The sequence below is a fragment of the Pseudophryne corroboree genome, chromosome 10 (genome assembly GCF_028390025.1).
Source record: "Pseudophryne corroboree isolate aPseCor3 chromosome 10, aPseCor3.hap2, whole genome shotgun sequence".
Lineage (NCBI taxonomy): Eukaryota > Metazoa > Chordata > Amphibia > Anura > Myobatrachidae > Pseudophryne > Pseudophryne corroboree.
Window position 1 is genome coordinate 155,755,489 of NC_086453.1, and position 27,633 is coordinate 155,783,121.

General features: G+C 45.5%; 1 protein-coding gene across 1 annotated transcript in view; it reads left to right on the forward strand.

Moving 5' to 3' along the window:
• The window catches only part of KASH5 (KASH domain containing 5), a 1,087,213-nt gene that overhangs the window by 614,145 nt on the left and 445,435 nt on the right, over positions 1–27,633 (forward strand). Inside the window, exons 13-14 of the mRNA XM_063942893.1 lie at positions 14,461–14,525; positions 24,663–24,744. Of these exons, the coding sequence (XP_063798963.1) occupies positions 14,461–14,525; positions 24,663–24,744 (147 nt within the window). The remainder of the gene's footprint in view (positions 1–14,460; positions 14,526–24,662; positions 24,745–27,633) is intronic.

The window sequence follows — 27,633 nt, forward strand, 5'->3', positions numbered from 1 at the left end:
ATTATGGACGAGCACTGATGACACAGAGGTAGCTACAGCCGTGGACTACCGTACTGCGTCTGCTAGTATAGAGATGATAATGATATAAAAAATATATATATATCACTACTGCAGGTATATATAATATAATGACGGACCTGCTGGACACTGTCAGCAGACTCCTAAACTACTAGTATGAAGAAGATAGAAAAAAAAACCCCACCACAGGTAGGTATACAATTATGGACGAGCACTGACGACACAGAGGTAGCCACAGCCGTGGACTACCGTACTGCGTCTGCTAATATAGAGATGATAAAGATGATAGAGATGAACAAAAAAAATATAACACTACTGCAGGTAAATATTTATATAATATAATGAATGACGGACCTGCTGGACACTGTCAGCAGAATGCGTTTATAGAATAAAAAAAAAAAAACACCACAGGAGTGTTTAACTTTTTCAGGCAGACAATATACTGGTGGTCACTGGTCAGTCACACTGGCAGCAAAAGTGTGCACTGTACTCCTGCTATAACTGCACCCCAGTCTCCCCCACAATTCAGCTGTGTGAGCAGTGAGCACTCAGCACAGTCAGATATACATAGATGATATTATCATGCAGCACACTGAGGCTGAGCAGAGATATGGTATGTGACTGTGTATCGTTTTTTTTCAGGCAGAGAACGGATTATATTAAATAATAAATAAAACTGGTGGTGGTCACCAGTAACTATCAGCAAAACTCTGCACTCTGAGTACTCCTAATGCTCCCCAAAATTACTAAGTTAGTAGTAAATCAACTCAAGTGTCTCTATCTATTCTAACGGAGAGGACGCCAGCCACGTCCTCTCCCTATCAATCTCAATGCACGTGTGAAAATGGCGGCGACGCGCGGCTCCTTATATAGAATCTGAGTCTCGCGATAGAATACGAGCCTCGCGAGAATCCGACAGCGGGATGATGACGTTCGGGCGCGCTCGGGTTAACCGAGCAAGGCGGGAAGATCCGAGTCTGCCTCGGACCCGTGTAAAAAGGCTGAAGTTCGGGGGGGTTCGGATTCCGAGGAACCGAACCCGCTCATCTCTAGTTACGTGGTCTTGCTGTCGATGCGTCTTCTGTCCGTCCGCCCGTCATGCAGTCTGTGTTCCACTCCTCCTACTTTCGGTATCCTTTCAGGGGCAGGCTCAGTCTCGCCACCGAGCCTGCAGCGTGGCAAGCGTTATCAGGTTACCTGGAGATTTGTTTCCACATATCTCCTGCGCAGGAGGACTTGGATGTAAAGGACACTACTTCCAGAGTGGATGCATCAATTGCTAGGCACTCAAACGTAACAACTATCCTAGTCCCAGGATCAAGGATGCTTCAGATTGCAAGTGTGAAGGGACAATTATGTCTGTTTTCTTGACTACTGTGGCTTTTTTGCAGCTGGTGCTAGTGGCTGCTTGAGCTAACAAGGCAGCTGAAAAATGGACATCACAACTGGATCACTGATTGCAGGAAAAAGCTGCACGATCCATTCTGAAGTGTCTGTTCAATCATTTTATGGATGTTCTGGCTTATGTGGGTGATGCACTAATGCATGTGGCCCTTGGTCTTTCCCATACTGTATCCTTGTCTATAGATGCCAGATGTATTCTTTGGCTCAAGAGTTGACGAGGCTGACATGAAGTCTAAAAAGACACTTGAGTCATTGCTGTTTGGAGGTGTTGTTTGGTTCACAGTTAGACTCCATTTTAGCAGACCTAGATGCCATATAGAAGGCTTTTCCTCCCAGTGAGGGCATCCAATCCACGCAGTCCATGGTTTTGGTCTTTTTGGCCCTCAGGTAGATCCAGAGGAGGCCCTTATTGAACAAATTATGGTTTTTCTAGTGGAGGTTACCGAGGGGTTAGGCAGTCAGGGCCTGAGGTTACTGACAGACAGATCCATTCCGGTCTGTTGTAGGGGCCTATCTGCTCAGTTTCTGGGACTAGTGGCTGATGACTTCCTTTAGATAATTGTAAGGAGGTATTGTGAAAAGAAGCTTTGTTTTAGACCTCACAGGTCCTCCCCTAGTCGTTTCTTTGCAACTCCCCTTCCAAAGGACAAGGAGAGACATCGTGCTCTGCAGGGGCCATTCATAAGTTACTGCATTCAGGTGTTATTGTTCCAGTACCAGATGAACAAAGAGGCCGGGCCTTTTATTCAAATATGTTCCTGGTTCAGAAGCCAGATCTGTCTCTTCAGCTTAATCTGAATCTGAAGTCTTTGAATCAATACATGTGAGTACCAACATTCTGCATGGAATCCCTTAGGTATGTAATTGCTGCAATAGAGGGATGAGTTTCTGGTGTCCATAGATGTCGAAGATGCTTATTTGCATGTACCCATTTGGGAAGGTCATCATAGTCTGCTCAGGTTTGCAGTAGGGCAGGACCATTTTCAGTTGCAAGCTTTGCCCTTAGGTTGGTCACGGTGCCCTGGGTCTTTAGGAAGATTATGGCAGGAAATTGCAGCCCTCCTGCGGCCAAATGGGTTGATGGTTATTCCATACCTGGACCATCTATGGATTAAATCTAGTTAACTTTTTCATGGATATCTTCTTTTGACAGAGACATTGGAGGCTCACATATGGATAATCAATTATCCCAAATCTCATCTGATTCCTTTGCAGCACCTGGTGTTTCTGGACCTTCTATTCAACAACAGGTCGTTCCGGGTCTAACTGCTGGAAAACAAAATCTCGGCCATGCACACACAGGTGTTGAGAATACTGATTTGCAGACAGTCAGTACCCCAGTGCTTGATATAGAGGATGGTGTCCTGTTTTGAGGTGGTTCAGTATGCACGATTCCATTCTCTGACTTTTCAGACTCAGTTGCTGACCCAGTAGTCCAGGTCAAATCTCTGTCTCTAAACAGTACTTCAGACTGTTCCCAGTGACTCATTAGCCCCTACTTTGGTGACTGGCCATGATTTAGTTAGGGGCTACTCCTCTAAGAAGAGACATGGACCATAGTAACCAGAGAAGTCAGTCTCTCTGGTTGGGGAGGCAGGACTTCCCATAACTGTTCTTGAACTCTGGGCAATTTCTCAAGCTTTGCTTGCAGCTCAGAGCTCTCTTCGGATCATATGCTTACGAATTCAATCTGACAATGCCACAGCCATGGCATATTTAAACCACCAGGGTATCTGCAGAGAGTTGTTGGAGCATTCCAGGATTTTCGGTAGCATTCTTCCCAGCAGTAGAGAACTTGGAAATTACTTGCCTCAGCAGAGATGCTGTTCACGCGAGAATGGTCTCTGTATCCCGATGTATTCACCCAGCTAGTGCAGTAATGGGGGCTGCTGGAAGTGGACTTAATGACTACTTGTATATAGCACAAAGTGCATGTATGGCGCTCGATCTTGGGATTCTGAGGGAGATTCGATGATCACTTTAACCATTCCAGCTGACGTATCTCTTCCCACCAATTTCTCTGAATCCCCAGTTTCTCAATTAAAACAAAACCGTAAAGACTGTCAACATTCTGGTGGCTCTGAATTGGTATGGCGACATCCTCCTATTGGTAGCAGAACCTTTGTGGTAACTACTCAGAGATCTGCTCAGACAAGGTCCCATCCTGCATACAGGCTTAGTACGGTTGGCTATCCCATCATGGCTGTTGAAGCCCTGATTCTCCAGGCTAAGTGGTTTTCTGACAGGCTCATCAAGACGATGATCAGGTCCAGAAAACGGTGACTACCAAAAACTATCACAGGAAGATATACAGTATATTGCTTGTTGCGAAGAGAAGCAGGTTAAAACTTTGGCATTTAATTTACACCTTATATCCCTTTTTGTTTTTAAATGGACTGTACAAAGGCTTAAAATTTGTTTAGTTAAGTGTACAGTTTTCAGCTCTATTTTCTTTCACAGGAAGTTGTCGAATTCTCAAGGTCACAAAATTTCTTCAGGGGTTGTTACATGTTCACCCCTTATGTGTCACCAGTGGTGCCTTGGAATCTTAATTTGGTGTTGCAGAATTGCAAAAACTCCTTTTGAGCATTTTTGTTCTGTCGAGTTTACGTATCTTCTGTGGAAGGTAGGTTTCCTATTTCTTCTACTAGATATTTGTTGGAGCATACAGCTCTTTCATGTCAGTCTCCATATTCAGTGGCGTAACTCCCAGAGACAATGGAGACATTTGATGCCAGGCTCCAGCTGTCAGAGTGGCGCAAAGAAAGAAAGACAGAAGGGGCATCTGAACTAGGATAGATCACTCTCAACTCATTTCATAGTGACTTGCTGCAGTCACTGCTGACTGCTGTCCAAGCTCAGAAACCTCCTTCGAAGACCCCTTCAGCTGAAGAGTCTGGAATGTGTCTGATAACAGATCAAAATGTGTACAATGATCTACAGCTCGGTTGCTGTGTCTTATATGAGGAAAGAAAGGCAAGCAGAAGTTGGTTTTAAGAAAATGCACTAATTATTATAATAAAACATTTAAGGGGGGTATTTATCAAAGCTTGGAGTGAAATAAAATGATGAGAGATAAAGTACCAACCAATCCGCTCCTGTCATTTTTTAAACACAGTCTGTAAAATGTAAGGCAGAAACTTATTGCCTGGTACTTTATCTCTCACAATTGTATATCTCTCTGAGCTTTTATTAAACCCCTCCTCTGGGCTCTATTTATTATCATTTGCAGCCAGCACCTGAAAATAAAGATTTGTTATCACCAGGGGTGGATCCAGAAAAAAATTACAGGGGGGGGCACAATAAGTGGTTGGGCTATCAAGGAGGGGTGGAATTAGAAGTGGAGTAGGCGTGACCAAGTTTTAGTGGGTGTGACCAATTCTGTGAGGGTGTGGTCAAGTGCTCAATGTGAGTATCTGCAGGAACCCTGATCACCCCCTTCCCTCCACACAAAGACAGCGCAGGCACCCCCCTCCATCCACACACAGACAGCGCAGACACCCCCCCTCCCTTCACACACAGACAGTGCAGGCACCCACCCTCCCTCCATACACAGAGAGCGCAGGCACCCCCCATCCCTCCACACACAGACAGCGCAGGCACCCCCCCCTCCCTCCACACACGGACAGTGCAGGCACCTGATCCACCATTCAACCCCTCCCCAACAGCAGTCTCCCCTCCTAAGCAGCAGCCTAGCTTCCAGCTACTTCTCACTCCAATGGACAGCTCAGCTCCTCGGTTCTCCCTCCCCAGCAGCACCCGGCCTCTGTCCTCCCCGCGCGATGTCCTGGACCCTCAGTGGCGGTGCACAGTAACTCGGTGGGCTGGCGGTGGCTGTGCGCTGTCCCTTGTTGGCAGCGGTGCGCTCTCGCTCAGCGGCGGAATGTCCAGACCCTTGGCGGCAGTGCGCTGTAACTGGGTGGGCTGGCGCTTCGCTGCTCCTGCTCGGCTCCTTTGGACTGCACGGTACTGCATGTCACATGTCTCCAGGGAGCCAATCAGGAGGGACACTGGCCTGGAAATCATGCAGCAAGGTGGAGCAGCCGACAGGGGAGGGATACCAGTGTCGGGCAGGATGGGCGGGCATTATCTAACTGCGCAGTGTAAAAAATTACAAAAAATAAATTAAATTCCTAAACGACAGGGAGGCACATGCCTTGGTGCCCCCCCCCCCCCCCCCTAAATCCGCCACTGGTTATCACCACAATTAGCTGCAATCTCCTATATAGTTGCCCAGATCTGTCACTCTGTGACTTTGTGGCTAATGCTGGTAGTGGCTAGGAGCTCTCATTGGGTTAGCAGCAGGTCTATCACACCCAGTCCACAGCTGATTGGGCGAGAAACGCCCTCCCACACAGGTTACATCCAATGGGAGGCTCTACCTTTTGGCTGCTGTGTGTTCCCAGAGCAGGGTTAACAATGGGGCTGATGGAGCTGCAGCTCCAACTCCACAACCCAAAATAGCCCCAATGCATCTGAAGCAACATACCCTCCAAAAATTTACACATAAAAATCTGTATAAATTTGAAAAGGGGGCGTGGCCTCAGGTGCAGTGGCGTCACGCCCCTTTTCCTATACTTTCAATGGAAGTTTGGGCAGCCAAAAATCGGTAATGACCATAAAAAAAAGGTACTGTACCTGCCAAAAAGGTACACTTGGAGGGTATGCCACTGCATCTGCAGCAAGTCTCTGTGCTGTAAATAGGGGGGAAAAAAACTTTTACTGCAGCATCCTATGGGGGTCATTCTGACCTGATCGCTCGCTGCAGTTCATCGCAGCGATCAGGTCAGAACTGCGCATGCGCCAGCACCGCAGTGCACCGGCGCATGGCTGACAGCTGACGGCTGTCATTGGCTCACGATCGGCTCTGCCTGATTGACAGGCAGAGGCGGCCGATGGGCAGGAAGGGGGGCACGGTGGCGTTTGGCTGCCGTTTTGTGGACACGGTCTGGCCAACGCAGCCGCTGTGACCAGGGCACTGATGAGTAACTCCCGGCCAGCCGCAGGAGCTGCGCTGGCTGGGAGTTACTCTTCAAGTACAAATTCATCGCCGCTGCGACCTGACATGCTGGGCGTCCCCCCGCATATCAGTGTAAGTGATCGTAGCTGTGCTAAATTTAGCACAGCTACAATCAGGTCGGACTGACCCCCTATGTCCTGCTGCCAGTCCGCTTGCCCCCTCCGGCATCAACATTCCCCACTCCCTTACCGCGGCATAGGTGGAACAAAAGCTGCTGCGGCCACCGGCATAGATGTGTATGAAAGCGGCGCAGCGGAAAGCTTTCATAGCCCTCCCTGCACCGCATACTCTCTGAGCCCTGGAGCCTCCTCTGCGCGTGATGTCACAGAAGTGCCTCCCCGCCACAGCCGCGCACAGATCCCCAGAGGCCCTGACTCCACAACACAGCACTTGGGCTGCTGGCCTGGAAGCCCCGAGATGGCTAATGTAACGGATAGAGTGGGTGATATCGCGGAGGGTAATGTCTGGACGCTGAATCAGTGTAAAAGGTGACAGTGCTGTGCAGTGCAGTGGGTGTGCAGTGTCACTGACAATGCACAGCACTCTCACCTTTTACATTGATTCAGCGAGTCAGTCAGTTCTGCCAGCCAGTCACTATTGTTAGCGCCGGTGTCCCAACGCCCCGCATTACAGGGAAGTAGACGCACTAAATAAACTACAGCTCCCAGCAGCCCTTAGCGCTGAAGCATTCCGGCGCTAAGGCCTGCTGGAAGCTATAGTGTATTGAATTCATCTTCCCTGTAATGCGGCGTGTTGGGACACCGGAGCTAACAATAGTGATTGGCTGCTGTGCAAGTCTCCGGGAGAGCCACTGCCAAAGGGAGGACAGCAGCCTAGCTGCTTCCAGGAGAAGCAGGAGAAGCATTACCCGCCACTCCCCCACTCGCAGTACCTCCGGGCCCCATCCACGGCACCCCCACACCCCCCCTCCACCACCCACGGTGGCTCTGGACCCCCTCCCGCACCTGCAGCACTCCCGCATCCGCCCATCCCCCACCGGCCACACCACCGCACCTGCCCCTCCCCCACACCCGGTGGCTTCGGACCCCCACCCGCAGCACTCGTCCCTCCCCCACCACACCAGCCCCTCCCCCCGTGCTACCCCGCAACCACCCCTCCCCCACCGGCAGCACCCCCGGACCCACTTCCCCATCCGCATCTACCCCGCACCCGCCACTCCCCCAACAACAGCACCTACTAGGTGATTTATCAGGCCCTGCGTCCGCTGTTCACGCCATTGCAAGGGGCTACGACCCCTTAACCATCGCACGCCCTTTGTCCATGCAATATTTAACCACTCTCACAATTATGATTGGAGGTAATACTCCATATAATACAAATATTGCATGCCACAAGGGTATGCAAGGGTTAAGGGGGCATAGCCCCTTACGACAGTGTGAAGAGGGCCCTTAGGGCGCGATGAATCATCTAGTAAGGAATCTTTTTTCTCCCAGATGTACCATTGTCAAGTCACTGGGACATCAGCACATGTTCAAGCTGGAACCACTGGGGGGACACCACCTTCTATTTCACCCGGGTGCCTGGCATGAACTTACGCCCCTGTCCATATATGTTTTTTCACCAGTATAGGTCTGCTCTGAGGCCTATGCCATCTTTTCAGCTCAAGGTCTCAGTTTCATTTAAATCACAAAATAGCTTTTCCTGGCTATTCTCAGAATTAATCGTCTGGTGAAGGTGATGACTTGTCCTTGCTGGATGTTGTGTGAGCCTTATGGGTTTATGTTGATCAGCTCTCTGTGCAAAATAGTCTTTTTGTTGTGTATGAGATACACAAGAGAGTATGGCCGGCGTTCAAGATGTTTGTAGCATCATGAATAACAGCGGCCATACATCAGATGTACATTTTGTTATACAGTATAGCATATTATGACTCATTCTGCCACATCCATAAGCGGTGTGGTGCACTGGTAGAACGACTTTGCAATTCAGCCAATTCGGCCAACTGGTCATCCGTTCATACATTTACAAATGTAATAAATTGTTGAATGCACTTGCTAATAAATCCAGCTTTGGGTGTAAAGTTATGCACGCTGCGGTGGCTGGGCCTTCCTATGGTGAGTGCCCCCTAGATTGGATGTAATAGAAAATCTAATTTTTGGTACTCACCATTAAATATGTTTCTCTTGAACTGTCTGGGAGACCCTTGTTGTTATTGTCCACATGTTTCTTAACTCTTTAGTTATGTGTAGTATGATTGACTGTTTAGTCTGCTCTCTTAAAGGGCATTATAAAGTTTGACTGATTCCTGTTAGCTTATGGGATATACTGTAGATCAGAGGTTCTCAAACTCGGTCCTCAGGACCCCACACAGTGCATGTTTTGCAGGTAACCCAGCAGGTGCACAGGTGTATTAATTACTCACTGACACATTTTAAAAGGCCTACAGGTGCAACTATTTATTTCACTTGCGATTCTGTGTGGAGACCTGCAAAACATGCACTGTGTGGGGTCCTGAGGACCGAGTTTGAGAACTTATGCTGTAGATGAGAGGGATTATTTTAGAAATAAGAGTAGTTTGATGAGCCAACTCCTCACAGCTCCTCTATACCCCATGGAGAGCAGTGTCCCCTAGATGGATCAAGAGAAACTGATACCCCTTTCACATTGCATCAAAAACCTGGTATATTGCAGAGTTTTAGCCGTGTCAACTCGGTTTGAGCTGCAGTGTGAATGCGCCATAATGAATTTACCGGGTCCAACAACCCGGTATTTCAACCCGTGTTAAAAGAAGGATCCTACACAGTTCAGAACCAATTCATTTGGCAGTGTGTATATTCAACCCTGGAATCTTAAAAAGGAGGTGATAGGCTGTCTCCCTGCATGATGTCACCAGCCTGAACCCGGAAATAACAGGCAGCACTCTGTAAACAGTGGATGAGCGTTTAATATACTGCATTCACAGCGCTACAGTGCTTTTACAATATGGCAACCTGGAGTGATGAAGAAGTTAGGGAGTTGTTGAGGATTAGAGTGGAGGCTCAAATCGCCAAGCAAATTACAAGCACTGTATAGGATGCAATAAAATATAAAAACATCACAAGAATGCTTGCAGCCTCTGGTTTCCAGCGTACCTCAAAGCAGGTAATAAATAAATTAAAGGCCCTTAAAAGGAATTTCAATAAGGTCCACGACCACAACTGAAATAGAAGTGCTGCTGCCCATATGGAGTGGCAATATTACGAGCAGTGTGCCACCATATTTAGGTACACAGCACTTAACACCTGTTAGCTTATCCTCCAGCCTAGCAGCAGCAGAAACAAGCCAGGCCTGTGCTGCTAAATCCACCTGCAGCGTACCGGACCTAGACACCCGATCACCACCACCACCATCCCTACCACTCGTGCTGGATGAGGATACGTAACTGATGCAAACTACTGTGCCTGACCCAAATGGACACGAACCCAGCAGAACTCCAACCACTGATGCGCCAGAAGACACACAGGCTGGGACAAGTGAAATGGACCCAATCCCACAAACGCAGCCTTTACGTGGAAACAGTAAGTACAACAATCATAAAAACAATAACATTAACAACTAACGTAAACTAAACACAAACTAACAACTCTAAACATTAACGTCATTAAATATTAACAATAACTAAAAAAATTACTCATACATTACTAAATAAATTCATATAATTAAAATTGATGTTGCAGAGTATACGCAGTGTGTAGGTGGGAGGAGGCCACAAACACGTTTGCGAACAACACTGCTATTTTATATAAGCTCATTGCAAATTCCATTCATAAATGTATTTGACTTGTGTCCACCGTATATACTGTTCTGCCAAGGAGGCGCCGCCCAAACAAAACGGAGCGAGCTGCAAGAATTATGTCCTGGATGAGAAATTAGAGCAGATGGACACTGCCATGGCTGATCGAGAAGATGCACGTCTCGAGCGATTTTTGCAGGCAGAGCAAGATATGAACAACACATTTATGGACGGCTGAACTCCCTGCAGGAAACCTATAATAGGGATGCAAGAGGACATCAGAGGGAAATGCAGGAATTTCAAATGTCAATATTTGACAGAATGTTTCAATGTATTGAAGGGCTGCACACAGTGCCACCTCAGCACCTGCCTCCAAACTACCCTCAACCCTATCCCCAGTATAACCCCGGCCCCCCTACTACGAACATACACCACCTCAACAAATGCAACCCCAATATACCCATCCTCGACATAACGAACCTCAACAAACCTCCTGAAAGGGAGACAACTACAGAGTCTCCTGTTTACCGGAATTTATCTTAAATGGTTATAGTTTTTAAAAAAAGTTGGTTTTAAATTAATGCGAGAGTATTTCATACACTCTTACTGGTTTGTCTTTTATTACTGAAAAGATTTGAATGCTCACTTCTATATAAACTGGTTTATTTTTTGTGGAAACAACAATTAACTGAATATACAACTGAGAAAACTTAACGGAGTAATGAGGGAAGGTTGCCCATTAAAGTAGACCTCATCTGTTCTGCACTTCCAGAATGGTTGCCCAAATAGGACTCAGAATCAAGTGCAGGGTACGCAACTGAGTCTTGCACTGTCCACTCTGGTAGGAATTCCTCCCTCTGAAATTCACATAGGTTATGCAGAATATAACATGCTGCAACAAGGGGGAAGGCAGATATAACATGTGCAGAGAGAGTTAGATTTGGGTGTGGTGTGTTCAATCTGCAATCTAAATTGCAGTGTAAAATAAAGCAGCCAGTATTTACCCTGCACAGAAACAAAATAACCCACCTAAATCTATCTCTCTCTGCACATGTTATATCTGCCTCCCCTGCAGTGCACATGGTTTTGCCCAACTGCTAAAAAATTTCCTGCTGCGATCAACTTGGAATTACCCCCAATGTTAGGCATGATAGTAATGTCTACATCATTGCGCTTCATAAGACACCGCCAACGTCCTTTTAATCATCCAAAGTCATTTTCTACCACCATTCTTGCTGAGCTCAGTGTGTGCGTATATGTAATTTGATTGGGGCTCAGCTGGACATGTTGGGTGAACCCCTTCATGAGCCATCGTCGTTGGGTAGGCTGCATCACCAATTATGTGTACCGGGCTTTCCACTCCGTCCACAAATTTAGATTTCTAGTGTGAATATAGAGAAAGAAATTTACATTAGCAACAAGAAATATGTATACACATATGAGCAGACTCCTCCGTGATGGGCAGGCTGGTGGCCACATAGGAAGCATGTTTGAAGGTAAGGACAACTATTTGGTCTCAATGTAAATTAAATTGCATTCATCTATTCCCTACTTGATTCATGAACATTGTGTCAGTTTAGAATTAAAAACACATCTATACCAGGGGTTGTTTTAAAAAAAATATCAACATTTTTTAAAATAAAATTACCTTTCTTGTAAAAAGGTAGCCCCCTTGCTTGTCCTCTGCTAGGCGGTACAGATCCGAGTTAGCAAGCACTCGAGCGTCATGTGACCGTCCCAGCCAACCGATGAATACATCTGTGAAACTAATACAGGGGCGGATCCAGAAGAAAATAACAGGGGGGGCACCATGGAAGGGGCAAGTACATTTGCGTGTGGCTTATGTCTCCACTACATGGGGTATGTCTCCACTACAAGGGGCGTGGCTTCACAGGACAGGGAAAGAGTGACTTGCAGTAGGTGACAGGTAGAGTGACAGTCAGTGCGTGTCAGCTAGTGGTTGATGGAGAGTGACAGGCAGTGGGTGACGTGGAGGGTGACTGGCAGTGGGTGACGCACAGTGGGAGAGAGGGTAACTGGGAGAGTGACTGACAGTGGGTGATAGAGAGTGGGGGCGGAGAGAGTGACTGGCAGTGGGTGACAAGGAGAGTATGACATGCAGTGGGGGGATAGGGTGACGGAGAGGGTGATTGGCAGTGGGTGACAGGGAGAGTGGCAGTGGGTGACAGCGAGAGGATGACTGGCAATGGGTGTCAGGGAGACTGGCAGTAGGCAACAGGGAGAGGGTGACATATGAGTAAGTGTAATGTGGGCCCCTATGACACACATGCAGTATAAGTGGGGAGGGAAAGGAGCACACTTAAAAAAAAAAAGTTTACGTTTTTTAATACAAAAAAAGTCTGTCATCATCATGCATGATATAACACATTCACATAAACAACACACACACTTCACTGACTCACTCACCTTCCCTGGGATAGGTCTCCCACAGCACAGAGCCCACTCCCGCGGACTCCAGTAATGCTCCCCAGCAGTACCCAGCATGATAGTCAGCGGGTCCAGGCACATAACAGCACCCCGCTGTATTGTGGCAGCAGGCAGCCGCCGATCCTCCTGGGACTACCGCGGGTCCAGGAGAGAGTTTGAGAACTCAGCAGGCTAGGTGCACTCCGCTGCACCCAGCCTGCTACATTAACAGTATGGCAGCGGCACGCAGCCGCTGGGCCTCCTGGGACTACCGCGGCTCCGGGATTGAGTTTGCGCACACAGCAGGCTAGGTGCACTTCGCTGCACTCAGCCTGCTACATTAACAGCACGCAGCCGCCGAGCCTCCAAGGACAACTTCCCTAGTGCCCGCCGGCTCTGTCAGGTGGAGATTGCAGCAGAGCTGTGGCTGCTACTCTCCAATAAAAAAAAAAAAAAAAGAACTGCCACAAATGACAGGGGGGGCACGGGCCCGAGTGCCCCCCCCCCCCCCCCCCCTGGATCCGCCACTGAGCTAATATAAAAATATATAAAGTTTTAAAAGGGGTTATAATCAATAAGCATTTAAAAAACACAATGGCCAGAACATTGTTACCAATACTTATGATCCACCACAGCTTGTAAAACAATGGAATGCCATCCCTTTCTGTTGTAATAGTCGGCAGGATTATCATGAGGTGCGATTATAGTGATGTGGATACCATCAATTGCGCCTGCGCACTGCGGATATCCAGACTCCACAAATCCCTTAATTGTTTCAGCCAAACACTGGTCAGGCGGAAGAGAAATAAATCTGTGGTATAGGTTGTCCACCAGTGCTTGGGTCACCTCATGTACAATGGTGCAAACAGTAGATATCCCCACACCAAAGAGGCAAGCAATTGTGCGATATTCACCTGCAGTGGTGTACCACCACAATGCTATAGCTAGCCTCCTGCTCGGCTCTATTGCTGACCTGAAGTTTGTGGTCTGTCTAGATAGTGCTGGGGTCATTAAATCCAAAAGGTAGGTGAATGTCTGACGCGACATTCTGAAGTGACACTTCCACTGAACATCCTGAAAGTTAAGCACACTTTGCATAAAAACTTGCCCATGCTGCCGTTCTCTAGCCCACAATCTTCGTTGTGTAGCGAGGTTAAGGTTGAGTATGCTGGTCACAGAAGCTGATATAAACGATCTCCTCCCGCGCAGGTATTGTCGGCAACGAATGGTGGCCTCCCTCAAATACTGCAGCCTCCTCTTAACATAGCTGCTGAACAAGCTGCAGAATGTTAGAAGCTCAAATATCCTTTCACAGGCTAAATCCAAGAGCAGTACAGCTGAGACTATCACAAAGTCTATAGAGACATGTGCTGTGTCTGCCATGATTGCTACACTACTGAGCACTCCCCAGCCCCTCCTTTTATTTCTTTTGAAACCTCATCAATGTGAGACAGAAAAGTCCATTTAAAATGACATCACACTGTTTTAAATGGGTGAACCGGGTTCAGTGTGAAAGGCACTTACCCGGGAATAACCCGGTAATAGCACGGCTCCAAAATGTAATATGAAAGGGGTATAGCGTGTTCAAAAGCCGGTTCCTTACCGGCTTAGCGATGTGAAAGCGGTATGATTTAACAGAGAGTATCAAAAATCTGATTTTGTATGCATGTCAGGCTGAAATGGAATTCACTTCTCAAAGTACAGTATATAACAGATAACTCTTAACATGTGATGTTACCTCTAGTTCTAGATGTAAACAAATTACAAGATAATGCAAGAAATTGGTTTTAGTTGTTTTCTGTTAAAATTTTATTTTTTTGCATCCAAGTTTCCTTTCTTTTTCTTCTTTCCCATCAAGGAGTGTAAAGTTGAAAAGAATAATTTACAAGAACAGCTTACACAGATGCATGAGGACCTGGCCATGTAAGTTGGCAGCGAAGTAATCAGAGGCAGAGGCAGAACTCTGGGAGGCAACGGAGTCATCTGCCGCCGGGCTCCTGCTCTGAAGGGGGGCACCTCTCCGCCCATTCTGTGACACCATTGAATTAAGTTAATTGATAGCTGCCGCTGTCTTTTCAGTGGCCGACTTCCTCACTGGTAAGTCTGGTGACTTCCGCACCTTACAAATCACACCCTCTTTATTATACTGAATATACTCATTTTACAAGTGTCATACCCAGGATTAGAAACCACAACCTATTACACTGGAAGCAGATACATTACTGATGAAGATGTTTGATCCTGTTTCGGAAATATGAGAATTCTAACTATATGATGTTACTTCTCTGACAATTACACATTACTTTATATACTGTAGTTAGAATTCTCATCTTTCCTGCACAGGAACAAATAGCTCCATCAGTAAAGTCTATAGGAAGTGGATGGGTGTAGGAAGTTGGCGCTGGAATAGGAAAAAAGCTAAAGCTGATGATTCAGCTGAGAAGGTTATTGTTTTTGGGTGAAAGAGATAAATGGATACTTATCTTGATGATTTTCCATAGAATTTCTGGTCACTACTGTGAAGATGTTATCCTCCAGAATAGGTGGGATCATGCAACGTGATGGTATAAAAAACACAAAAGATAACGTTTTGAGTTAAAGTCCCTCAAAAAAATCTCATATATGGAATGTGCATTTTTGATAGTAGATCTAATGAAGGGTTTCTTCAAAGTAAATGATCGTACCTCACTTACATCATGTACGATCATTTACTACTGTTGCCAAGCTGGAGAACATCCCATTGACCACTACTCGTACTCTGTTATCCAGCCAATTACTTATCCATGTACAAATAGTATATCTTAGGTCAAGTTCCCTTTATTTGATAATCAGTCTCCTGTGAGGCACTGCAACGAAGGCTTTTGCAAAATCTAAATACACCACATCCACTGCTTTTCCCTGTTCAAGATTCTCGCTCACTTCCTCATAGAAGCTAATTAAGTTAGTATGATCTGTCCCCTACATAAACATGCTGACTTTTTGCTAATAATCTTAGTAGCCTGCAGATAATCCTCTATGTTATCCCTCAAAATACCTTCCAATATTTTACCCACTATAGAGGTTATACTAACTGGTCTATAGTTACCAGGATTATTTTTAGTTCCCTTTTTAAATAAAGACACTACCTCAGCTATGAGCCAATCCTTTGGTACCATGCCTGATCTAATTGAACTATGGAAGATCAAGTATAGGGGTTTTGCTAGCTGTGACCTAAGCTCCATCCCTTGGATGAAAACCATCTAGGCCTGGTGATTTATTAATTTTTATGTTGCTTAGTCTCTCCAGGACTACTTCCTTACTTAAGCGAGCATCAAGCTAAGAGTTATTACCTTCACTATCACTATGCACTTCTTTCACCGTCTGATTCTCCCTGGTGAATACTGATGAAAAAAAAATTGTTCAGTATTTCTGCTTTTATTTTGTCATCGTTTATCAAAGCTCCAAATTCATCTTTTAATGGGCCTATGTTCTACTTCTTTAACCTTTTGCTGTTTATGTATTTATAAAACTTTTTAGGATTGGCTTTACTATCTATAGCAATGTTTTGAAAGCACGCCTCTTTTTAGCCATTGCTTCTTTGACATCCTTATTAAGCCACATTGGTTTGTGTTTAGTACTCCTGCGTTTACTGCTCATGGGAATGAATTTTTGAATATTGCTATCAAGCAACCCTTTTAAAGCATCCCACATTTCCGTTGTGTCTTTACCATGAAACAAAACCTCCCAGTCAATGTCGATAAAGTGCCCGTCTCAGCATATTGAAGTTAGCTTTTCTAAAGTTAAATGTTTTGGTGGATCCCTTATAGGTATGTTTCTTGAAACTGATGTCGAATGTGATCATATAGTGATCACTGTTTCCCAAGGTCTCCCCAAACTAATGTTTGATATAATGTCCACATTATTGGTAAATTACTAGGTCCAAAATAGTTTTACCTCTAGTTGGGTCCTCGATTAATTGATCTTTTAATGTATTTAAGAACCTGCTACTCCTAGTTTTTACACATGAATCGTTACTCCAATTTATATCAGGATAGTTAAAATCCCCTAACACTAGGATGTCCCCCATTCCCGCAGCTTTTTCAGTTTGCTGTAGGAGTTGTTCCTCCTCATGTGTGCTAATATCTGGTTGCTTATAGCATGTGCCAATGACTAGTTTCTTTGCTTCAGTGCCCCACTTGTGATCTTAACCCATAGCGACTCCACGTTATCTCCAGTCCCCTCGTAAATAACATCTATTAAGTTTGGTTTTAGAGATGGTTTAACAAAGAGACATACCTCTCCTCCCCTTTTGGTAGCCCTATGCCTCCTGAAAAGAGAATATCCCTCCAAATTCGCAACCCAGTCATGAGAGTCACCCCACCATGTTTCCGTAATACCTATAATATCATACTGAGACTTTGATGCAAGCCATTCCAATTCCCCCACTTTACCTGATAGGCTTCTTGCGTTCGCAAGCATACATTTTAGCTTAGTATTTTCCTTGCCCGTTTGTTTTAATGGTATGTTATCTATATTTACAAGTGCCTTTCTAGAATTACCCTTACCGACTGTTATTCTCCTCCCTCCCTTTCCACCCCTACCATATTTAATACAGCCTTCCTCACTACTATCTCTAGTTGACCTTTTAAGACTTTCTAAACCCCCCCCCCATGTTAGTTTCTTACCTTATGCTATGGACATCATTTTCTGTTTACTGTATTGTTGAGCTATAATCGGCATTAGGTAATAAATTGGGAATATCTTGGGCAATACCTGTGTCAGTAATTCCAGTGTCAGTACCCATGCAAATACCCTTGCCAGCTGATCTTTCGCTCCCCCCTTCTCCACCCCCAAATGGTTCACTATCCCATTCTTTACTGTTCTCACTGTTTGACCTGTAGCTTCTGGTTAAACCCTCCCCCCATGCGCCTAGTTTAAAAGCTCCTCCAACCTTCTAACCATCCTGCCCCCCAGCACGGCAGCCCCCTCCTCATTCAGGTGCAATCCATTGTGACAAAAAAGTTGGCGCCTGACTGAGAAGTCTGCCCACTGTTCCAAGAACACATACCCCTCCTTCCCACACCAGTCTCTAAGCCACAAATTTACCTCCCTAATCTCCCTCTGTCTCCCTGGGCTGGCGCATGGCACTGGTAATATTTTGGAGAATATTACCTTAGATGTCCTTGCTTTTAATTTCTTGCCTAATTCCCTATAGTCTTAAGGACATCCCACCTACCACTAGCTTTGTCATTGGTGCCAACATGCACCAAGACCACCAGGTCTTTACCAGCCCCTCCCAACAATCTACCCAGTCCGCAATGTGCCGTACCCGAGCACCCCAAAGACAACAGACTGTACGGCGATCGCGGTCCCGGTAGCAGATTGCCCTGTCTGTCCTCCTGATAATAGAATCCCCTACCACCACAATCTGACTAGGTACATACCTCACTATCTTTTTTCCCATCTGTACCTGTGGGACCGCTCCTCTGGTTGCTAGAGGGAACAGTCTTCTCAGGTTCTGTCATTTCCTCACTGCCATCCTCAGAATATTTGTCCAATTGGGCGAAATTGTTGGGGCTTTGCAGATCGGTGATGTCCTGTCTCCCCCTCTCCGTCTTCTTCTTCCTTCTAACTGTGACCCAGCTGTCTACCTGATCATCCCCGTCTACCAGTGTTCTGCCCCGCAACTCCTCCACCATTCTATCTAAACTTTGCTTGAGACTGTGAATACTCCTCAGTCGTGTAACGGTCCGCTCTAGATCAGTTACTTAGGCTTCCAGGGCAGCCGATCACTCACACTGTACTCACACTGGGATGGTTGCTCCAGGTGTGCATATATCTTGCACGACATGCACTTAGTGAGATTCTCAATCACGGCCCCACCCGTGTTGTTTGAAAGCTCTACTCCTTTTTACCTTCAGAAAAACAATACAAACTATGCAATACAATACAGTACTATAGCCTAGCTGCGAAAAGAAACAATATGCAACAACAGAACTGTAATTAGTAATACAATGTGTAATAGTTATCAATGCAAAAAAGTCACACAGTAATGCTAATGATACTCACATGTCCTGGTGTAGTCTGGATCTGTCTGGACCTCCTGCTGCAGTACCCGGTGTCCTGTGAGTGTCTGGACCTCCTACTGCAGCACCTGCTCACTGGTCACTGCTATCTTCAACCAGCACATGCACCCGACTCACGACTTTCCGTCCTGCACATGTACCCAGCACCTTTGTCCAGCCCCTGTATCCGGCAACACCTTCCTGGTCTTTGCTCCTGGCTCCCAGCACATGCACCCCTGCAGCAGGCTCCCAGCAGATGCACCCCTGCAGCAGGCTCCCAGCAGATGTGCCCTGGCAGCAGACTCCCAGCAGATTCAACCCCTGCAGTGGCACCTCTGGGATCGGGGGGAGGTAAGGGGAGATCGGCACCTCCTCACCACTGTCCGGCTCTCTAAACCCACGTCCGGCTCTCTGCACCTCAGTCCGGCTCCCCCACTCCTCAGTCCTGTTCCCTGCTCCTCTGATTGGCCCCATGGCACCCTGCACCCTCCGTCCAGCTCCCGGCATCTCCACGCGTGCACGTGTCACTTCCGGTTCTGGATCAGCCGCAGTCAGCGTGTCTCCTCCGTCCCAGTGGGTTTCTGCTGCTCAATAATTATGTCTTGGCATTAAGCTGTACCAATCATTTGCCTTACTTCCTGCAGCGTGGAGACATTAGTGCACATTGATATAAAGCAAAACTGCATTTGTATATTTAAAATGTGCATGTGTTAACAGCAGGGACTTCTAAGTCATCTCTTATGTAAACTTAAAAAAAATATATTTTTATTGATGACTCTGAAGCTTAATACAAAATAATATCAATGACCTTTGTTACATGAGTGAGAATAATAAATAGGTGTATTCAGTATAATAAATATAGTATTTACAAGTAAACAATATACACATGAAGTAAAATCAGATATGAATATACAGTGCATCCGGAAAGTATTCACAGCGCTTCACTTTTTCCACATTTTGTTATGTTACAGCCTTATTCCAAACTGGAATAAATTAATTTTTCCCTCAAAATTCTACACACAATACCCCATAATGACAATGTGAAAAGAGTTTTTTTTAGATTTTTGCAAATGTATTAAAAATAAAAATCTAAGAAATCACATGTACATAAGTATTCACAGACTTTGCTCAATACTTTGTTGATGCACATTTGGCAGCTATTAAAGCCCATTCCTCTTTGCAGCACCTTTCAAGCTCCATCAGGTTGGATAGGAAGCGTTGGTACACAGCCATTTTCAGATCTCTCCAGAGATGTTTAATCGGATTCAAGTCTGGGCTCTGGCTGGGACACTCAAGGACATTCACAGAGTTGTCCTGAAGCCACTAGGCTGTGTGCCTAGGGTCGTTGTCCTGCTGAAAGATGAACTGCTGCCCCAGTCTGAGGTCAAGAGCGCTCTGGAGCAGGATTTCATCCAGGATGTCTCTGTACATTGCTGCATTCATCTTTCTCTCTATCCTGACTAGTCTCCCAGTTCCTGCGACTGAAAACTTTCCCACAGCATTATGCTGCCACCACTATGCTTCACTGTAGGGATGGTATTAGCCTGGTGATGAGCGGTGCCTGGTTTCCTCCAAACATGATGCCTGGCATTCACGCCAAAGAGTTCAATCTTTATCTCATCAGACCAGAGAATTTTGTTTCTTATGGTCTGAGAGTCCTTCAGGTGCATTTTGGCAAACTCCAGGTGGGCTGCCAAGGAGTGGCTTCTGTCTGGCCACTCTACCATACAGGTGGATTGCTGCAGAGATGCTTGTCCTTTTGGAAGGTTCTCCTCTCTCCACAGAGGAATGGTGTAGCTCTGACAGAGTGACCATTGGGTTCTTGGTCACCTCCCTGACTAGGCACCTTCTTTCTTTCTTTCTGATCGCTCAGTTTAGATGACCGGCCAGCTCTAGGAAGAGTCCTGGTGGTTCCGAACTTCTTCCATTTACGGATGATGGAGGCCACTGTTCTCATTGGGACCTTCAATGCAGCAGATATTTTTCTGTACCCTTCCCCAGATTTGTGCCTTGAGACAATCCTGCCTCGGAGGGATACAGACAATTCCTTTGACTTCATACTTGTTTTATGCTCAGACATGCATTGTCAAGTGTGGGACCTTATATAGAGAGGTATGTGCCCAAATCATGTCCAATTAACTGAATTTACCACAGGTGGACTCCAATTAAGCTGTAGGAATATCTCAAGGATGATCAGTGGAAACAGGATGCACCTGAGCTCAGCTTTGAGCTTCATGGAAAAGGCTGTGAATACTTATGTACATATGATTTCTTAGTTTTTTTAATTTTAATAAATTTGCAAAAATTTCAAAAAAACTTTTTTCACATTGTCATTGGGCCTACAGTAATTCAGAGTTAATCGCAGTAGCAAATTTGTTAGCAGTTGGGCAAAACCATGTGCACTGCAGGAGGTGCAGATATAACATCTGCAGAGAGAGTTAGATTTGGGTGGAGTGTGTTCAAACTGAAATCTAAATTGCAGTGTAAAAATACCCTGCACAGAAACAAAATAACCCACCCAAATCTAACTCTTTCTGCACATGTTATATCTGCCTCCCCTGCAGTACACATGGTTTTGCCCAACTGCTAACAAAATTCCTGCTGCGATCAACTTGGAATTACCCCCTTAACCAGGTACAAAGTTATTTGCTTTGTTTGATTTGATCCTACAGATGTAGCAGTGCTCAAATTGGCCACTGAGCATCCTAGGGCCTAATTTAGAGTTGATCGCAGCAGCAAATTTGTTAGCAGTTAAGCAAAACCATGTGCACTACAGGGGGGGCAGATATAACATGTGCAGAGAGAGTTACAGTAGATTTGTGTGGGGTGTGTTCAAACTGAAATCTAAATTGCAGTGTAAAAATAAAGAAGACAGTATTTACCCTGCACAGAAACAAAATAACCCACCCAAATCTAACTCTCTCTGCAAATGTTATATCTGCCACACCTGCAGTGCACATGGTTTTACCCAACTGCTAACAAATTTGCTGCTGCGATCAACTGGATTACCCCTATTATGGGACATTTGGGGTCATTCTGACACGATCGCTCGCTGCAGTTTGTCGCAGTGTAGCGATCGGGTCGGAACTGCGCATGCACCGGCGCCGCAGTGCGCCGGCACATGGCAGCTTTTGTTGCCTAGCGATCGCCTCTGAGACAGAGGCGGTCGCTAGGCTGGAGGGGGCTGAACGGCGGTGTTAAGCTGCCGTTTAGGGGGAGCGGTCCGGCCAATGCAGGCGTGGCCGGACCGTTGGGGGGGACGGGCCGCGGTGGCTGCGTGACGTCTCACGCAGTCACTGCTGCCAGTGGGAGCGACGAGCAATTCCCGGCCAGCCGCAGGAGTTGCGCTGGCCGGGAGTTACTCCTCAAATACAAAGGCATCGCCTCTTTGCGATGCTTTTGTATTTGTGCGGCGGGGCCAGCACTGACATGCGGGGCAGACTAGCCCTGTGCTGGGCATCCCCCTGCATGTCTGTGTTAACGATCGTAGCTGTGCAAAATTTAGCACAGCTACGATCAACTCGGAATGACCCCCATTGTGTGTAGAATTTTGAGTAAAAAAATAAATTTATTCCATTTTGGAATAAGGCTGTAACGTAACAAAATGTGGAAAAAGTGAAGCGCTGTGAATACTTTTCGGATGCACTGTAAGATGTAGGACATGCCGAGTGACACCAATGTAAGCAGTAAAAAAATTAATTTATTCCATTTTGGAATAAGGCTGTAACGTAACAAAATGCGGAAAAAGTGAAGCGCTGTGAATACTTTTTGAATGCACTGTAAGATGTAGGACTTGCCGAGTGACCCCAAGGTAAGCATCCAACTTATATCGGCGGATCATTATGCACCAACCTTGTTAGGTACCATGAAGTGGATGAGAAAATTTAATAAGCAATTGTTTAGTCTGGATGGGGAGGATTGAAATATAGCTTTCCCAGAGTCTGAAAAACTTGGCTACTCTAGATTCCTTTTCCAAGAACACTTCAATCCAATCCATTCAAAATAGCTAAAACACTTTTTCTTTAAATAGAGAAAATGGAGGTGTTTCTGGATGAGTCCAGACTTGTAGAATAGTCTTTTTTGCCGCCAAGCTCAAAATCAATAATAGTTTGCGACAACCCTGGGGAAGAACACCCAGAATAGTCCATTCAGGGGTAATAGGCAAATACTCGACTAAATTATATAGGGCATATCTGTAAACTCTAAGACAAAAGGTCCTAACTCTTGGACAAGACCACAGACAGTGATATAGGTCTGCATTTTCCTCGTAACATCGAGGGCATCTATGCGAGGAGGAAGAACCCATCACATAGCTTCGATGAGGGCTAATATATGTTCTGTGGTGAATGCTCATGAGTAACTCCCTATATGAACTGGCAGGAATGATACAACAAGAGTCAGACAGATTCTTTAACAACGTCAACTGTAATGTCAGGAAAATGCTGGCGACACTGGGGCAACTAAGATTGTATTGCGTCATAATCAATTACAGTATGTAGCACGTTATAGTGTCTAGAGTTGCTTTGTACTCAGGTGGAGGATAGGATAAAAATGTGTCAAATGACTTGTTCCAATCCTGATCCGAACAATTAAGAATACAGTAACTTGACTTACGTAATGTTGTGTTTGACAATAAGTGAAAGAGAACGGGGACAAAAAGTCATATTTCTCAACCGCCTTGTGGAGGCCTCTTGGACAATCTGTCCACAAAACATTCGATGGAGTTCAAACCCCTAGATGCCCATAGCAGAAATTGATTCATGGTTTTTAAGCTTGACTATATAAATGCAGACTTTGTGACACTTCCCACTTGGAGATCTTGAATGGGGAGATCCCAGGGGCATAATTTTCAAGACAATTTGTAATAGGAGGCATGGACCACAATCACACAATTCTCGCTAAACTGTTATCATGGCCCCTCCCACTTCTGTACAGAAGTGAATATGTGAGGGATGTCTAGATTCCCGGTATCCTGGAAGAGCTACAATCTGGAAGAGAAGGCAAGAACTCATGACTGTCATTGGGTATGTGCTTCTCTTTCTTAGAAGCTAATTTCTAGATGAGAGCAATTATTACTTAAAGATTTTTTTCTGTTCAAAATATGAGCTGATGCTCCTGTCACACTAATGCAGGAAAATTGTGGCATCAAAAAAAGAACCTATACATCTAAGATGTTTGAAAGATTTTCATAACACTACAATTTCAGTAATGCTGAGAAGGAAAAGTGACCATTACCGCAGCACAGCATACTGCAAAGGACCCTTGGTATTGACGCAAGTTGCTACACATGAGAAAAAATCTGAGCCCAAAACAAGGTGATCGCACATAGGCCCTCATTCCGAGTTGATCGCTCGCTAGCTGCCTTTAGCAGCAGTGCAAACGCTAGGCCGCCGCCCTCTGGGAGTGTATCTTAGCTTAGAAGAAGTGCGAACGAAAGGATCGCAGCATTGCTACAAAAAAAGATTGTGCAGTTTCAGAGTAGCTATAGACTTACTGCTAGCTAGCGATCACTTCAGACTGTTTAGTTCCTGCTTTGACGTTACAAACACGTCCTGCGTTCGGCCAGCCACTCCCCCGTTTCACCAGGCACGCCTGCGTTTGTATCTGACACGCCTGCGTTTTTCAGCACACTCCCTGAAAATGGTCAGTTACCTCCCAGAAATGCCCCATTCCTGTCCATCACTCACCGATCAGCAGCGCGACTGAAAATCATCGCTAGACCTTGTGTGAAACTGCATCGGCTTTTGTGAAAGTACGTCGCGCGCAGCGCACTGCGCACAATACGCTTGTGCAGAAGTGCCGATTTTTAGCCAGATCGCTGCGCTGCGAACATTTTCAGCTAGCAATCAACTCGGAATAACCCCCATAATGTGATGATTCTTCAACTGAACCACTGAAGGCCATGTCTTTGTTCACTAAACTCTAAGTATGCAGAATAATTGTAGATCATGGACATCTTCAATCCACTATAGTTTGCTAACAACTAAGGAAAACACTCTTTGCCATCTCTTTTCAGACATGCACATCTTTCCCAGAACCAGTGTTCCAGCATTCCATCAGTCCAGTCTGTGTGTAAGGAGCTAGAAGAAATACAAACGGTAAGCACATCCAATTACATATAAGCTATTATAGCCCCTCATGGAAAATAGGTAGATGTCATTGTAGTCTACTGCAATGAGATTGTAAATTCTATACGTCTACCTTGAAAGTAACGTTTAAGAAATCTTGCTGCAAAAGGGACCTAAATGAAACCTGAATGAATTGACGTTGTCTCCATGGCAACTCACAAGGCCAGTGAAGTCATATAATGAATTATGGTACTAAATTGGTAGCTTTATACACTGCAGTACATCTATGGCATTTAAATAATAAAAGATAATAATTAAAGGTGATTTAAAAGTTCTAAACGTATTAAAAACAGTGTGAAACAATCTTCACACCTCACTGTTCAGTTTGCAGAGCAGGATGTTGGCCGGTATCAGAGTGTTACTAGCAAAGTACCAAGGGGGTTATATTCAGAGTTGGTCGCAGATTTTGCTATTGCAGCAAAATCTGCAACCATACTACTCACATTCTGGGGACTGCTCAGCACAGGGCAAGGCCGCCCAGCATGTGTGGCTGTGACCCATGATGCGATTGCAATTCAATTGTGATCATCTTGAATAGTGGTAGACCCCTGCCTACGCAGCATGGTTCTGTAGGCTGTTTCCACTAGCAGAAAGCGCAGGCATAGTCATTCCCCCCCCCCCCCCCCCCCGAAAACAGTCATGGCACACTTGCATTTCCAGCTCTCCTCCCCTCCAATGCCACATCGCCTGCCATGGACACCCATCACCTGTCAATCACCATGCGATTGCATCCTTCGGGGATGTGATCATATGCTGAAGGGTCGCGTCTAAGGGGCTAATTCATGTTTGTATGCAATTGCAATTTTCTAGGCTACGGAGCTGCTAAGGTTAGCAAGTGAAGCTGCTACTGAGGAATGAAAGACGCCAACTGGAGTGAACGCAAACTTATTCGCAATCGCACATTTGTAGCCTAAACACAAAAATTAGGAACATCAAGGTTAAGGGTTGCCCTAAGGCTACGCAGACTAGCCGCACCAGTAGCGACACTGGCGCCATGTTTCATCGCATACATGATCGCAGCTGAATGCAGATACATGCCCCAAAAACGTCCTTGACACGTCTGTGTTACTGCCATTACTATCCGATGTCTCCCCATTAACGGTCACTTCCTGTCAATCACTTTTCCATGAAATCCTCATTGAGAGCAAGATCGCAGCGGCACCTTGGTGCATCTGCATTGCGATCGCAGCACCTGCTCACTCTGCTGTGTGATAATTGCCTATTGCATACAGACATGAATCAGGCCCTAAGTAGGAGTACTGATACACCAAAAAGAAAAAAACACACTGAAATCCATAAATATACTGTCTCATTTGGTAGAGTGATTTTATATTCACATCTTGACCTGTGTCTGAAATGTATTCTAAACATACAGGGACTGATTCTGAGTTACAGATGTAGCCACGCTCATTGCACCTGCAGCATGGCCACACGGGCACACATTGCGTTCCATGCCTGCAACTTAATAAACCGGGCTGCGACTAGTTGCAGCCCCCCATGTATTTCCTATAGTTGCGCATGCCCAGGTACGCTAGCCATGCCAGCTTTGCTATGTCTAGGGGGGTAATTCAGAGCTGATCGCAGCAACAAATTTGTTCGCAGTTGGGCAAAACTATGGGGGTAATTCTGAGTTGATCGCAGCAGGAATTTTGTTAGCAGTTGGGCAAAACCATGTGCACTGCAGGGGGGGGCAGATATAACATGTGCAGAGAGAGTTAGATTTGGGTGGGTTATTTTGTTTCTCTGCAGGGTAAATACTGGCTGCTTTATTTTTACACTGCAATTTAGATTGCAGATTGTACACACCCCACCCAAATCTAACTCTCAATGCACATGTTATATCTGCCTCCCCTGCAGTGCACATGGTTTTGCCCAACTGCTAACAAAGTTCCTGCTGCGATCAACTCAGAATTACCCCCCATGTGCACTGCAGGTGTGGCAGATATAACATTTGCAGAGAGAGTTAGATTTGGGTGGGTTATTTTGTTTCTGTGCAGGGTAAATACTGTCTTCTTTATTTTTACACTGCAATTTAGATTTCAGTTTGAACACACCCCACACAAATCTACTGTAACTCTCTCTGCACATGTTATATCTGCCCCCCCTGTAGTGCACATGGTTTTGCTCAACTGCTAACAAATTTGCTGCTGCGATCAACTCTAAATTAGGCCCTAGGATGCTCAGTGGCCAATTTGAGCACTGCTACATCTGTAGGATCAAATAAAACAAAGCAAATAACTTTGTACCTGGTTAAGGGGGTAATTCCAAGTTGATCGCAGCAGGAATTTTGTTAGCAGTTGGGCAAAACCATGTGTACTGCAGGGGAGGCAGATATAACATGTGCAGAAAGAGTTAGATTTGGGTGGGTTATTTTGTTTCTGTGCAGGGTATTTTTACACTGCAATTTAGATTTCAGTTTGAACACACCCCACCCAAATCTAACTCTCTCTGCACATGTTATATCTGCCTCCCCTGCAGTACACATGGTTTTGCCCAACTGCTAACAAAATTCCTGCTGCGATCAACTTGGAATTACCTCCTAAATCTTGTTGCACTGCAGGTGGTGCAGATGTAAAATGTGCAGAGAGATGTATTAATGAAAATGGCATGTCCAAACTCAAATCTTAAGTGCAATGTAAAAATAAAGCTGTTTGTGCATTTGTAGGCTACATGTAAAGCAGTCATTGTTTACCCTGCATGCAAAAGAAATATAAAATAATATATATTAAAAAATATATATATACTGTGTGTATATATATATATATATATATATATATATATATATAGAAGCAAAGAAAGGACCGGCACTCCTCTTCCCGGATTACATGCTTGGGTGCCCTCCCAGGTGGGAATTGGATA